This window comes from Mya arenaria, chromosome 14, assembly GCF_026914265.1.
Source record: "Mya arenaria isolate MELC-2E11 chromosome 14, ASM2691426v1".
Classification (NCBI taxonomy): Eukaryota; Metazoa; Mollusca; class Bivalvia; order Myida; family Myidae; genus Mya; species Mya arenaria.
Window position 1 is genome coordinate 45,879,427 of NC_069135.1, and position 16,573 is coordinate 45,895,999.

The 16,573-nt window shown below is 38.1% G+C and overlaps 1 protein-coding gene across 2 annotated transcripts in view; it reads left to right on the plus strand.

The window, feature by feature from the left end:
- Positions 1–3,499, plus strand: part of LOC128218040 (protein phosphatase 1H-like) — a 28,976-nt gene extending 25,477 nt beyond the window's left edge. The window contains exons 11-12 of one of the 2 annotated variants that reach the window (XM_052925555.1): positions 713–783; positions 2,387–2,516. In XM_052925555.1, coding sequence (XP_052781515.1) covers positions 713–783; positions 2,387–2,394 — 79 coding nt within the window. In that variant the 3' untranslated portion in view covers positions 2,395–2,516. Of the gene's footprint in view, positions 1–712; positions 784–2,386 lie in introns of both variants that reach the window. The other variant, XM_052925554.1, reaches the window with a different exon arrangement.
- The last annotated feature ends 13,074 nt before the right edge of the window (positions 3,500–16,573 follow it).

Below are 16,573 nucleotides of genomic sequence, written 5' to 3' on the forward strand. Positions count from 1 at the left end.
CTATATGAAACCTGGTCAGAATGTACTTATTACAGCATAGTAAGGTTTGCAACTGGGTTATCCATGATATTAAAACAATCATCCTTGATATTAAAAAAAAAAACTTGGTCACTAGGAACGATCTTAGTAATATATTTTTTAATTCCAGCAGGTAAAAAAGTTTTGATTCCATACTTCATGATTACATGCAGATTTATTGAAAATATACTCTGTAATTTAATAAAAAAGTCCTTCCATGATGTAGTCAAAAGTATGAATAATAAGTTTTCAATGTTTGGTGCATTTTCATGTAGAACAAGTGTTTTAATCACACTCACTGCTAAAATACATTCTGAATTAAATAAAACAATTTTCATGTTTATACTCCAACCATAGCAAGAACAGAAAATAAAAATGTACAAACAAAGACAAGTATGCATCCTTTCTAAGGTAGCAGACCACCAGACTGACATTTCAAATTCTCTAAAACTGTAATACCCTCAACTTTAATATTTAATATGTAGCATTGAAAACTAGTCCTAAATTTGTTTTAATTAAGTCCCCTCTCGTTGCACTTTCCATCACTCTGAAAAACACTTATTCCCTCCCCCTGTCACAATTGGCCTCGCCATGAAAACACTTATTTCACACTTGAATTGAATAGTGAGCGATACAGGGCATTCAGGGCCCTCTTGTTTACAACATGGTCTTAGCAATAACTTTGTTATTACAGGGATCTTCACCGAATTGTGTTGCACCATGGCGTTCTGTGCCGCTCATACACTTCATGCTCTTATCTCAAAGGTCAAGGTCACTATTTTAGGTTTAGTAAAATAGGGATTTCATACCATTTCACTCATATCCGTAACTATATAAGTTAAGATAATATTTATTTCAAGTCGGTTATGATAAACATAATTACTCTCACCTCAGATAAGTAGATAATTTTTTTAGAATTAGAAACTTACCCACGGGCAAAAATAAAACAAGTACCCTTATGGAACTCCTTTTTTATTGTCATTACACAATTATCTCCCTTGTTGAAGACCGACGTCTGTAACATTATGGAAACCTTGTCTTGTGGCAATATTTAGAATGCGAATTAATTATGCCCCCCTTCGAAGAAAAGGGGTATATTGCTTTGCACATGTTGGTCGAAAGTGACAATCATGTTACTTTTAATAAATCATTGCTAATGGTCACTTAAGGTTAGTTTACACTTACTGGGTACAATGCATCCGGAGATTGACAGTGTTTAATAATAAGTAACTAAAGTTCCAAAACATCCTGTCAACTCACCATAATTAAACTTTAGAACCATATGATGTTTATGTAACGCATAAAACGTTGTACAATTGCATCAGAAACATTGCCTTCTAACCTTTTGAACGTATGATTTGAAACGTATCCAACTATAAATATACATGTATTTTACTATAACTGATTACATTAAGCTACATTGAATCATGAACAAAACCCCAGCCGAGATGGTTCAGTTGATTTTTTTTGTATTTTTTTTCTTGACTTTAGCTTCTTCGTTTCGGGCCCAACTAAAAGCCAAAATATTTTTTTTATACTTTAACTGTATTTTGTTCTACAATTTTGATATCATACAGTAAAATAAGTGTTTTCAGATGCATTACTGGGAAAACTATGTTTTGGTCCAAAAACATGAGCAAGTATAACTGTTTAAACATTTGATATATAAACCAAAAAACCATATAAGTTACAAATGCAAATCATTTATATATAAAGCAACAAACATTTTTAGGTATTCAGAAAGTCACTTTATATGCGAATTTTGTAATGACGTGCGCGCTAAATTTAGGTGATACTTTCGGTTTGGTTGCATTTTGTAATTGCCATATTTTTTTATATCATTTTGAGTGTAAAAAATGTCAAAAAGCTTCAGAGAAATCAATTTGATATACATATAAAAAATAAGTTTACATTACGAAAACAAAATGGGATTTAAAGCTATTGTTTTTTGTTCAGTTCCTATCATCTGTCAAAATGTGAAGGATATAATGTACACTCCTTGATCAGAGGGGGATATGGCAATCAGTGACTGCTCTTTTTCAATTTGCTTTTTCAAATTGTTTCTGCCTGCTTATTTTCCTCGAAACTTGAACTGAATCGCTGATCATTGTACTTCTGTCCATTTACCACTGCTTTGCCAGATGTATAACTGACAGTTAAAAAAAGACTTGGAAACATACAACTTTCCGATTGTTTATCCTGTTTGGGGCAGCATAGATCTTTTCCAACAAAAGTCTTGTTTATTAAAAAACACATTTAGCAAGCTGTTTTGCATGCATGGTCTTTAAATAAAATGCAACCAGCATGTGTATAAACATAATGAAAAAATAATACAGTGTTATATATACTGGCAAAATTTACATTTCAGGTATATAATAGCAGCCCAGGAGCTGGTAAGCCAGGCACGGGGCCGGTTTACCGGGCAGGGGTGGAAGAAAACACACAGCGACGACCGAGGCTCGTTTGATGATATCAGTACCTTCGTTGTGCCTTTAAAGCCATATATGGACAAGTGGGAAAACAGAGATCAGATCAGCATAAACTCCATTGAATCAACTTTGAGAAGCTGAACTTAATATAACTAGCAAAGTTCTTATCCTGGTTTTGTTTAAAACTACTAAAAAACAGTTGTGTGATATTTTAACGCTCTGCAGACACTTTTTACATTTCTGCTGAATTTTTATTTACAGTCATGATCTTCCTATGAACAATTTTAAATGGAAATCTCTTAAATCCATTTTCAGACTTTTCAATACTGTAAGGATCAACTACATGTATGTGCCATATAAATATACAATGTTGTTAAACAATATTTAATGGAAATACTACAATGATGTGCATTGTGTTAATACTAAAACATACAATATTAGGTCACCTGAGCATGAAGTGATCTAGGTGAGCTATTAAAAATGGTCATCGTCCAGTGTCCGTCTGTTCATCTGTCAAAAATTGCTTGAAAGACATATTATCTGAAAGAATCAGGCCAAATTCAAAGAAACTTAACAGGAAGCTTCATAGGGTGACCTACAAAAAGACGTTGCAATATATTAACAACAACAACAACATCAATATGGCCGACTTACTATTTTGCTTTAAAGAACATCTGCTCAGAAACTTAGAGTCAAATTTATTAAAATTTACAGAAAGCTGCCTTGAAAATACAACAAGGCTTCTCGATATTTACAACAACAATAAAATGACCGACTTTCCGTTTTTCCATGTACCTGAAATATCTATCTATCTGAAATATTATTTTTCTCTAGATAAAAAAGAAATAGCAAAAACATGAACTTCTAATAAATTCTTAGCAACTTTTCCATTGGTTGTTTATGCATAGTGAAAAATTCATATTGTTAAAATCCCATAGTTAAACTATTCACTAGCAAAAGAAGCATCATCTTGCTACATTGTGTAGATCAGAAAATGTCTGATATTGGAATATCTGGAATTTTTGTATATTTTTAGTAACAAGGGAATATATTTTATATATCATGAAATCAATCCTTTAAATTAGTCACAACTAGAGTAATTATTGTTTTTTAGCTCACCTGAGCAAGTGTTCAATGTTAGCTATTGAAATCAGGCCATCTTCCATCGTCTGGGGTCAACAATTGCTTTAAACAACATCTCCTCCTAAACTGCCTATTTTGATGAAACTTCACAGGAATGTTCCATGGGTTTTGCCCTTTCACCTCATGGCAGCTCCAGTCAATTTGTGCAATTAGGGGTTAAATGATACACTAGTGTTGTGAATCGGACAGAAAAATTACTATTGATAATCGGTTTATGAAACCAATCAATTATGGATTATTATTAGATTTAATCATTATTTAATTATCTTTGATCATCATATTTAAGGCATATAGATACAGTACATACACCAGTTTTAGCACCAATGTACCCTTACACTATTGTCTGTAAATTTCTTTGTATAAATTACATTATTTATTGAGAACGCAACTTTTAGAGTTTATAAGCTACAGAACTATTATGCACCAGTGAATTCTAACCAGTCAATTTCCAGGTGGCCCCGCAGTGCCAGGTGAATGCGGTGGTTTTGTCTTCACGCCAAAAATAGTGGGGAATTGGCCTTACCCAGGGTCCCTAGGGGCGGGGGCATTTGGCAGGGATTTTACCAGCAGGCCGTCTCGGCAGGACAGGGATTTTACCTGGGCTTGGTTGGACCGAAAGTCAAAGCCCCTGCATTCACCCGGGCTGGGGGGGGGGGGAGCCTGGTTACAATTGACTGGTCCATTAAAGAACATGAGACCACAGACTTTCTGTCTTCCATTTAGTATTGTATACATGTGTAAAATAAACAAAAATTAAATTTATCAATTTCGTTTTAATAATCAGTCAGTAACAAGTATAAGAAGAAGTTAAATATTCTATATGTTTTACAAGAACATTTTCTTTCAGACAACCGAGAAAACTTAATTCTTACATGGTAAGAAGTAAACAGTAACATGTTTTAAAAATCACTTTTAAAGCACAAACATGAAAAGTTGAGATCAAATCCTTTAGCAGTTAAATTACAAAGAAAATTTGTAATAAGATACTGGTGTGACTTACTTACTTGATAAGAATATGACTAGATAACTTAACATGGAAACACCTTAACATTTCAACTTTAACCAGCATTAACCAGAAAAAGAAAATTTGGTAGTGGTTACGTCCCTTGTTTTATATAATTGATTGTTCAAATTTCACTATCGATTGACGCCAACATAGGCCTTTCCTATGAATTTTCGATTATAATTGATCATTGGCACAACACTACGATTCACCAAAGAATGTATTGAGATGTATATTGCAAACCGCTAGACCTGCACCATCATGAAATGATATATTGCGATACACTTTGTTTTTGTATTTGAGTTAATCAATGCCTCCTATTGCTGCATTATGGCTTGACCCCGCGGTGACGTCATCTGGGCTGGTATATAATATTGGTCTTAATTGGATCTAAGAACGATGTGGCTTATCGGATTACTTTTTATTCACAACTGACCAATAGAGTGAATGGAGTCAATGATGTATAACCCTAAGATTAACTTAAGTTGCGTATTGAATACCACCCCAGGACTAAAATTGTGCTGAAGTGACATGTGATAGCTGTGACTGCAAAACCAAGTTAAATCCAGATATAAGAAGACTTCAAGAAACAGAGTGAGATACTAGATATCCGGATGCGATTCCCTAGCTCTTTGCGAAGAGACCTCTTGATTATTTAACGTGCTCGGTGTAAAGCACCGATACACAGGATACAACTTTCCTGTGTTTAACCAGTACTGAGCAAGCTTCTTCCAGAATAATATACTTTGAGTGCAGAGTGCTAGGCAAGGGATACGATATTTGAACGTCTTCCGGTTTGACGTGGCTAGTGTTTGACACTGTGACCTTCTGCACTCATAGCAAACCCTCTACCACTGCGATACACTTTTTTAAATAGTTTATAGGTTTCAATAAAATGCCACATGACTGCTATCCTCCAGTCAATGTGGTAATTAAGGTAATACCAATATGCCCCAAAAACAGCAATATACATGAATATGTACAATGTACATGTATATCGATATATTGAGATATGTATAATTTAAAAAAAAAAAATGAAATCTCTTATACCCATGTGTATATTCTATAATTAAGACGTTTCATTAACATGCTATTTTCATTTACCTATGTATCTGTAATCATATTCAAGAAAATACAGTTGGATGTTTATTTAATAGTATTATTAGTAGTATTAGTGTCACTGTAAGAAAATAGTATATAGAAAAAAGACATTGTTGCCTGCGGCTTTTGATTGATAATTGTTCCCCATGTTGTCATTTTTCACTTTCTTTTTGAAATTTACTTTCTATCTCAATATAGGAGAAAAAAGGAATAGATTACACCAAAATGCATTAGGAATATTGTTAAAATTTTCTTTGGGGATAGTATACAACACTTAAATTGACTCTCTCATAGATTATGTAATCACCTCTACCTGTTACACTTCAGTGTTCGAATTTATTAACATGTGGATTGTGAATAACACAACTGACTGTTAAATATTTAAGTTTTCAGTCTCTCCAATTAGTTATAGAAGTATGCAAGGTTTTTTTGCAAATACTAGTAGTCATTTAAAATAAGTAGAATATATGTAAGTTGGATTATTTAAGACATTTGTACATGGATAGAAATATGTAGCTAAAGTTGAATGCCATGACTTTGGTCTCAGTTAAGCTATGACGCAGATTGAGTAGCAATAGTTGCGTGGCACACACAAAATTGTAGGACATACATATAATGCTACTGAATTCCTTTTGGGGCTGTCACCTGTGAATGTGTTGATCTGAAATGCGATACTCGAAAGTACGTTGATGAAGTCACGAAAACACGAAACTACGATTATGAAAAGGCGACAGTACGATGATGAAAACACGATAGTACGATAACGAAAATGCATTGATATGACAGTGCGATGATGATTATGTGATATACTATGATGTTTTCAACATCGTAATATCGTCATTTCGCTTTTTAGCTCACCTTCGTCCGTCGTCTATCGTCCGTCCACAATTAGTTTGTTAACACTCTAGGGGTCACATTTTTGCCTCAATTGTCACGAAACTTGGTCAGGATGTTTGTGCCAGTAATTACTCGCACAAGTTCGAAGATGCGTTATCTGGGGTCAAAAACTAGGTCACAGAGCCCAAATATGGAAATACCTTGTTAACACTCTAGAGTTAACATTTTCAGCCCAAATATCCTAGAAATTTGTCAGAAAGGTTGTTTCAATGATTCCCAGCTCAAGTTCGAATATTGGTCATCTGCGGTCAAAAACTATGTCACAAAGCCCAAATATGGAAAAACCTTGTTAACACTCTAGAGGTAACATTTTCTGCCCAAATATCTTCGAAATTTGTCAGAAAGGTTGTTTTAATGATATCCAGCTCAAGTTCAAATATGGGTCATCTGGGGTCAAAAACTAGGTCACAGAGCCCAGATATGGAAATACCTAGTTAACTCTCTTTCAGGTAACATTTTCAGCCCAAATATCCTGGAAATATGTCAGACAGGGTGTTTTGATGATTTCTAGCTCAGGTTCATATATGGGTCATCTGGGGTCAAAAACTAGGTCACAGAGCCCAAATATGGAAATACCTTGTTAACTCTCTAGAGACAACATTTTCAGCCAAAATATCCTGGAAATTCGTCAGAAAGGTTGTTTTGAAGATTTCTTACTCGAGTTTGAATATGGGTCATCTGGGGTCAAAAACTAGGTCACAGAGCCCAAATATGGAAATACCTTGTTAACACTCTTGAGGTAACATTTTCAGCCCAAATATCCTGGAAATTTGTCAGTTAGGTTGTTTTGATGATTTCTAGCTCAAGTTCGATTATGCTTCATCTGGGGTCAAAAACTAGGTCACAGAGCCCAAATACGGAACTACTTTGTTAACACTCTTGAGGTAACATTTTCATACATCAGAGAAGCCAAATCCCTGTTATTGCCCTTTAATTATCAACAAGTCTATAGCACAAAGTTTTACTGAGGTGAGCGATATAGGGCCATCTTGGCCCTCTTGTTTATATCGTAGCATCGTAATGTAGTGTTTTCATCATCGTACTGTCGTGTTTTCATAATCATACTGCTGCGTTTTCATAATCATACTGTCGCGTTTTCGTCATCATACTGCCGCGTTTTCGTCATTGTACTGTCACATTTTCATCAATGTACTGTCGTGTTTTCATCATCGTACTGTCGTGTTTTCATCATTGTATTGTCACGTTTTCATCATCGTACTGTCGTGTTTTCATCATCGTACTATCGCATTTTCATCATCGTCGTACTGTCTTGTTTTCATCATCGTACTGCCGTGTTTACATTATCGTACTGTCGCATTTTCATAATCGTACTGTCGTGTTTTCATCATTGTACTGTCGTGTTTTCATCATCGTACTGTCGTGTTTTCATAATCATACTGTCGTGTTTTCATCATCGTACTGTCGTGTTTTCAAAATCATACTGTCGCATTTTCATCAGCATACTGTCGTATTTTCATCATCGTACTGCCGCATTTTCATCATCGTACTGTCGTGTTTTCATCATCGTAGTGTTGCGTTTTTGTTTTTGTACTGTCGCGTTTTCAAAATCATACTGTCGTATTTTCATCATTGTACTGCCGCATTTTCATCATTGTACTGTCCTGTTTTCATCATCGTACTGTCGTGTTTTCATCATCGTACTGTCGCGTTTGCCTCATCGTACTGTCGTGTTTTCATCATCGTACTGTCGTGTTTTCAAAATCATACTGTCGTGTTTTCATCATCGTACTGTCGTGTTTTCAAAATCATACTGTCGTGTTTTCATAATCATACTGCTGCGTTTTCATAATCATACTGTCGTGTTTTCTTCATCGTACTGCCGCGTTTTCGTCATCGTTCTGTCGTGTTTTCATCAATGTACTGTCGTGTTTTCATCATCGTACTGTCGTGTTTTCATCATCGTACTGTCATGTTTTCATCATCGTACTGTCGTGTTTTCATAATCATACTGCTGCGTTTTCATAATCATACTGTCGCGTTTTCGTCATCATACTGCCGCGTTTTCGTCATTGTACTGTCACATTTTCATCAATGTACTGTCGTGTTTTCATCATCGTACTGTCGTGTTTTCATCATTGTATTGTCACGTTTTCATCATCGTACTGTCGTGTTTTCATCATCGTACTATCGCATTTTCATCATCGTCGTACTGTCTTGTTTTCATCATCGTACTGCCGTGTTTACATTATCGTACTGTCGCATTTTCATAATCGTACTGTCGTGTTTTCATCATTGTACTGTCGTGTTTTCATCATCGTACTGTCGTGTTTTCATAATCATACTGTCGTGTTTTCATCATCGTACTGTCGTGTTTTCAAAATCATACTGTCGCATTTTCATCATCGTACTGTCGTATTTTCATCATCGTACTGCCGCATTTTCATCATCGTACTGTCGTGTTTTCATCATCGTAGTGTTGCGTTTTTGTTTTTGTACTGTAGCGTTTTCAAAATCATACTGTCGTATTTTCATCATTGTACTGCCGCATTTTCATCATTGTACTGTCCTGTTTTCATCATCGTACTGTCGTGTTTTCATCATCGTACTGTCGCGTTTGCCTCATCGTGCTGTCGTGTTTTCATCATCGTACTGTCGTGTTTTCAAAATCATACTGTCGTGTTTTCATCATCGTACTGTCGTGTTTTCAAAATCATACTGTCGTGTTTTCATAATCATACTGCTGCGTTTTCATAATCATACTGTCGTGTTTTCTTCATCGTACTGCCGCGTTTTCGTCATCGTTCTGTCGTGTTTTCATCAATGTACTGTCGTGTTTTCATCATCGTACTGTCGTGTTTTCATCATCGTACTGTCATGTTTTCATCATCGTACTGTCACATTTTCATCATCGTACTGTCGTGTTTGCCTCATCGTACTGTCGCATTTTCATCATTGTACTGTCATGTTTTCATCATGGTACTGTCGTGTTTTCATCATGGTACTGTCGCGTTTTCATCATCGTACTGTCGCGTTTTCATCATTGTACTTTTGCGTTTTCGTCATCGTACTATCGCGTTTTCATCATTGTACTGTTGTGTTTTCATAATCGTTCTGTCGCGTTTTCATCATCGTACTGTCGTGTTTTGATCATCGTACTGTCGCGTTTTCATCATTGTACTGTCATGTTTTCATCATCGTACTGTCGGTTTTCATAATCGTACTGTTGCGTTTTCATCATCCTTCTGTCGTGTTTTCATCATCGTACTGTCACGTTTTCATCATCGTACTGTCGTGTTTTCATCATCGTACTATCACGTTTGCATCATCGTACTGTAGCATTTTCGTCATCGTACTGTCGCGTTTTCATCATCGTACTGTCGCTTTTGCCTCATCATACTGTTGTGTTTTCATCATCGTACTATCGCATTTGCCTCATCATACTGTCGCGTTTTCATCATAGTACTGTGGTGTTTTCATCATCGTACTGTCACGTTTTTATCATTGTACTGTCACGTTTTCATCATCGTATTGTAGTGTTTTCATCATCGTACTGTCACGTTTGCCTCATCGTACTGTCGCGTTTGCCTCATCGTACTGTCGTGTTTTCATCATCGTACTGTCGCGTTTGCCTCATTGTACTGTCGCATTTTCATCATCGTACTGTCGCGTTTGCCTCATCGTACTGTCGTGTTTTCATCATCGTACTATCGCGTTTGTCTCATAGTACTGTCGCGTTTTCATCATAGTACTGTCGTGTTTTCATCATCGTACTGTCACGTTTTTATCATCGTACTGTCACGTTTTCATCATCGTATTGTAGTGTTTTCATCATCGTACTGTCACGTTTGCCTCATCTTACTGTCGCGTTTGCCTCATCGTACTGTCGCGTTTTCATCATCGTACTGTCGTGTTTTCATCATCGTACTGTCGCGTTTTCATCATTGTACTGTTGTGTTTTCATCATCGTACTGTCGTGTTTTCATAATCGTACTGTCGCGTTTTCATCATTGTTCTGTCGTGTTTTCATCATCGTACTGTCACGTTTTTATCATCGTACTGTCGTGTTTTCATCATTGTACTGTCGTGTTTTCATCATCGTACTATCAAGTTTGCATCATCGTACTGTCGCATTTTCGTCATCATACTGTCGCGTTTCAATCATCGTACTGTCGCTTTTGCCTCATCGTACTGTTGTGTTTTCATCATCGTACTATCGCATTTGCCTCATCGTACTGTCGCGTTTTCATCATAGTACTGTGGTGTTTTCATCATCGTACTGTCACGTTTTTATCATCGTACTGTCACGTTTTCATCATCGTATTGTAGTGTTTTCATCATCGTACTGTCACGTTTGCCTCATCGTACTGTCGCGTTTGCCTCATCGTACTGTCGTGTTTTCATCATCTTACTGTCACGTTTGCCTCATCGTACTGTCGCATTTTCATCATCGTACTGTCGCGTTTGCCTCATCGTACTGTCGTGTTTTCATCATCGTACTATCGCGTTTGCCTCATAGTACTGTCGCGTTTTCATCATAGTACTGTCGTGTTTTCATCATCATACTGTCACGTTTTTATCATCGTACTGTCACGTTTTCATCATCGTATTGTAGTGTTTTCATCATCGTACTGTCACGTTTGCCTCATCGTACTGTCGCATTTTCATCATCGTACTGTCGCGTTTGCCTCATCGTACTGTCGTGTTTTCATCATCGTACTATAACGTTTGCCTCATAGTACTGTCGCGTTTTCATCATAGTACTGTCGTGTTTTCATCATCGTACTGTCACGTTTTTATCATCGTACTGTCACGTTTTCATCAATGTATTGTAGTGATTTCATCATCGTACTGTCACGTTTGCCTCATTGTACTGTCGCGTTTGCCTCATCGTACTGTCGTGTTTTCATCATCGTACTGTCGCGTTTGCCTCATCGTACTGTCGCGTTTTTCATCATCGTACTGTCGCGTTTTCATCATCGTACTGTCGTGTTTTCATCATCGTACTGTCGCGTTTTCATCATTGTACTGTTTTGTTTTCATCATCGTACTGTCGTGTTTTCATAATCGTACTGTCGCGTTTTCATCATCGTTCTGTCTTGTTTTCATCATCGTACTGTCACGTTTTCATCATCGTACTGTCATGTTTTCATCATCGTACTGTCGTGTTTTCATCATCGTACTATCACGTTTGCATCATCGTACTGTCGCATTTTCGTCATCATACTGTCGTGTTTTAATCATCGTACTGTCGCTTTTGCCTCATCGTACTGTTGTGTTTTCATCATCGTACTATCGCATTTGCCTCATCGTACTGTCACGTTTACATCATAGTACTGTGGTGTTTTCATCATCGTACTGTCACGTTTTTATCATCGTACTGTCACGTTTTCATCATCGTATTGTAGTGTTTTCATCATCGTACTGTCACGTTTGCCTCATCGTACTGTCGCGTTTGCCTCATCGTACTGTCGTGTTTTCATCATCGTACTGTCGCGTTTGCCTCATCGTACTGTCGCATTTTCATCATCGTACTGTCGCGTTTGCCTCATCGTACTGTCGTGTTTTCATCATCGTACTATCGCGTTTGCCTCATAGTACTGTCGCGTTTTCATCATAGTACTGTCGTGTTTTCATCATCATACTGTCACGTTTTTATCATCGTACTGTCACGTTTTCATCATCGTATTGTAGTGTTTTCATCATCGTACTGTCACGTTTGCCTCATCGTACTGTCGCGTTTGCCTCATCGTACTGTCGCATTTTCATCATCGTACTGTCGCGTTTGCCTCATCGTACTGTCGTGTTTTCATCATCGTACTATCGCGTTTGCCTCATAGTACTGTCGCGTTTTCATCATAGTACTGTCGTGTTTTCATCATCGTACTGTCACGTTTTTATCATCGTACTGTCACGATTTCATCATCGTATTGTAGTGATTTCATCATCGTACTGTCACGTTTGCCTCATCGTACTGTCGCGTTTGCCTCATCGTACTGTCGTGTTTTCATCATCGTACTGTCGCGTTTGCCTCATCGTACTGTCGCGTTTTTCATCATCGTACTGTCGCTTTTTCATCATCGTACTGTCGTGTTTTCATCATCGTACTGTCGCGTTTGCCTCATCGTACTGTCGTGTTTTCATCATCGTACTGTCGTGTTTTCATAATCGTACTGTTGCGTTTTCATCATCGTTCTGTCGTGTTTTCGTCATCTTACTGTCGCGTTTTCATCATCGTATTGTCGCGTTTTCATTATAGTACTGTCGTGTTTTCATCATGGTACTGTCGTGTTTTCATCATGGTACTGTCGTGTTTTCATATCGTACTATCGCGTTTTCATCATCGTACTGTCGCGTTTTCATCATTGTACTTTTGCGTTTTCGTCATCGTACTATCGCGTTTTCATCATTGTGCTTTTGCGTTTTTATCATCGTACTATCGCGTTTTTATCATTGTATTTTTGCTTTTTCATCACGTACTGTTGCGTTTTCATCATTGTACTTTTGCGTTTTAATCACGTGCGATCGCGTTTTCATCATTGAATTTTTGCGTTTTCATCACGTGCTATCGCGTTTTCATCACGTACTGTTGCGTTTTCACCACATACTGCTGCGTTTTCATCACGTACTATCGCGTTTTCATCACGTACTGTTGCGTTTTCACCACATACTGCTGCGTTTTCATCACGTGCTATCGTGTTTTATGCCCCCGAAGGCGGGCATATTAAAATCGCACCGTCCGTCCGTCATTCCGTACGTCCGTGTGTCCGGCTCAATAACTCGTGTCCGGGCAGTAACTTTCCCTTGTATGGACAGATTTTAAAATAACTTGCCACATGTGTTCCACATACCAAGACGACGTGCCGCGTGCAAGACCCGTGCCCCTACCTCAAAGGTCAAGGTCACACTTAGTCTTTATTCACAATGGAGTGCTGCATATAGGACAAAGAGTATAGGTTGTCGTGTCCGTAACTTTCCCTTGTATAGACAGATTTTAAAATAACTTGCCACATGTGTTCCACATACCAAGACGACGTGTCGCGTGCAAGACCCGTGTCCCTACCTCAAATGTCAAGGTCACACTTAGTCTTTATTCACAATGAAGTGCTGCATATAGGACATAGAGTATAGGTTGTCGTGTCCGGGCTGTAACTTTCCCTTGTATGGACATATTTTAAAATAACTTGCCACATGTGTTCCACATACCAAGACGACGTGTCGCGTGCAAGACCCGTGTCCCTACCTCAAAGGTCAAGGTCACACTTAGTGTTTATTCACAATGGAGTGCTGCATATAAGGACATAGAGTATAGGTTGTCGTGTCCGGGCTGTAACTTTCCCTTGTATGGACAGATTTTAAAATAACTTGCCACATGTGTTCCACATACCAAAACAACGTGTCGCGTGAACGACCGGGACCCTACCTCTAAGGTCAAGGTCACACTTAGTGTTTATTCACAATGGAGTGCTGCATATAAGGACATAGAGTATAGGTTGTCGTGTCCGGGCTGTAACTTTCCCTTGTATGGACAGATTTTAAAATAACTTGCCACATGTGTTCCACATACCAAGATGACGTGTCGCGTGCAAGACCCGTGTCCCTACCTCTAAGGTCAAGGTCACACTTAGGTGTTTATTCACAACAGAGCGCTGCATATAAGGACATAGAGTATAAGTTGTCGTGTCCGGGCTGTAACTTTCCCTTGTATGGACAGATTTTAAAATAACTTGCCACATGTGTTCCACATACCAAGACGACATGTCGCATGACAGACCCGTGTTCCTATCTCAAAGGTCAAGGTCACATTTGGGTGTTTATTCACAATGGAATGCTGCATATATAAGGACATAACAGTGTCGGTTGTCAACTATGGGTGGTATTTTTTATGTTTAGAGGCAATTTAAAATAACTTGCCATATGTATTTGACATGTAAAGGCAAGATCAACTTTTTATGTACTGACCTTGTTCATAGGTCAATGTCACAATCGGGGGCATTCGTCACATACTGTGACAGCTCTTGTTATCATTGTACTTTTGCGTTTTCATCACGTATTGTTGCGTTTTCACCACATACTGCTGCGTTTTCATCACGTACTGTTGCGTTTTTATCATTGTACTTTTGCGTTTTCATCACGTGCTATCGCGTTTTCATCATTGTACTTTTGCGTTTTCATCACGTACTGTTGCGTTTTCATTATTGTACTTTTGCGTTTTCATCACATGCTATCGCGTTTTCATCACGTACTGTTGCGTTTTCATCAGGCACTGTTGCGTTTTCATCACATACTGCTGCGTTTTCATCACGTGCTATCGCGTTTTCATCATTGTACTTTTGCGTTTTCATCACGTACTGTTGCGTTTTCATCATTGTACTTTTGCGTTTTCATCACGTACTGTTGCGTTTTCATCACGTCCTGTTGCGTTTTCATCACATACTGCTGCGTTTTCATCACGTGCTATCGCGTTTTCATCATTGTACTTTTGCGTTTTCATCACGTACTATCGCGTTTTCATCACGTACGGTTGCATTTTCACCACATACTGCTGCGTTTTCATCACGTACGGTTGCGTTTTCATCATTGTACTTTTGCGTTTTCATCACGTGCTATGGCGTTTTCATCATTGTACTTTTGCGTTTTCATCACGTACTATCGCGTTTTTATCACGTACTGTTGCGTTTTCACCACAAACTGCTGCGTTTTCATCACGTTCTATCGCGTTTTCATCACGTACTGTTGCGTTTTCATCACGTACTGTTGCGTTTTCACCACATACTGCTGCGTTTTCATCACGTGCTATCGCGTTTTCATCACGTACTGTTGCGTTTTCATCACATACTGCTGCGTTTTCATCACGTACTGTTGCGTTTTCACCACATACTGCTGCGTTTTCATCACGTACTGTTGCGTATTCATCATTGTACTTTTGCGTTTTCATCACGTGCTATCGCGTTTTCATCATTGTACTTTTGCGTTTTTATCATGTACTGTTGCGTTTTCATCATTGTACTTTTGCGTTTTCACCACATACTGCTGCGTTTTCATCACGTACTGTTGCGTTTTCATCATTGTACTTTTGCGTTTTCATTACGTGCTATCGCGTTTTCATCATTGTACTTTTGCGTTTTCATCACATACTGCTGCGTTTTCATCACGTACTGTTGCGTTTCATCACGTACTGTTGCGTTTTCATCACATACTGCTGCGTTTTCATCACGTGCTATCGCGTTTTCATCATTGTACTTTTGCGTTTTCATCGCGTACTGTTGCGTTTTCATCACTGTACTTTTGCGTTTTCATCACGTGCTGTTGCGTTTTCATCACGTACTGTTGCGTTTTCATCACATACTGCTGCGTTTTCATCACGTGCTATCGCGTTTTCATCATTGTACTTTTGCGTTTTCATCACGTACTATCGCGTTTTCATCACGTACGGTTGCGTTTTCCCCACATGCTGCTGCGTTTTCATCACGTACTGTTGCGTTTTCATCATTGTACTTTTGCGTTTTCATCACGTGCTATGGCGTTTTCATCATTGTACTTTTGCGTTTTCATCACGTACTATCGCGTTTTTATCACGTACTGTTGCGTTTTCACCACAAACTGCTGCGTTTTCATCACGTACTATCGCGTTTTTATCACGTACTGTTGCGTTTTCATCACGTACTGTTGCGTTTTCACCACATACTGCTGCGTTTTCACCACATACTGTTGCGTTTTCATCATTGTACTTTTGCGTTTTTATCACGTACTATCGCGTTTTATCACGTACTGTTGCGTTTTCACCACATACTGCTGCGTATTCATCACATCACGTATTATCGCGTTTTCATCACGTACTATCGCGTTTTCATCACGTACTGTTGCGTTTTCACCACATACTGTTGCGTTTTCATCACGTACTGTTGCGTTTTCATCACATACTGTTGCGTTTTCATCACATACTGTTGCGTTTTCATCACGTACTGTTGCGTTTTCACCACATACTGTTGCGTTTTCATCACGTACTGTTGCGTTTTCACCA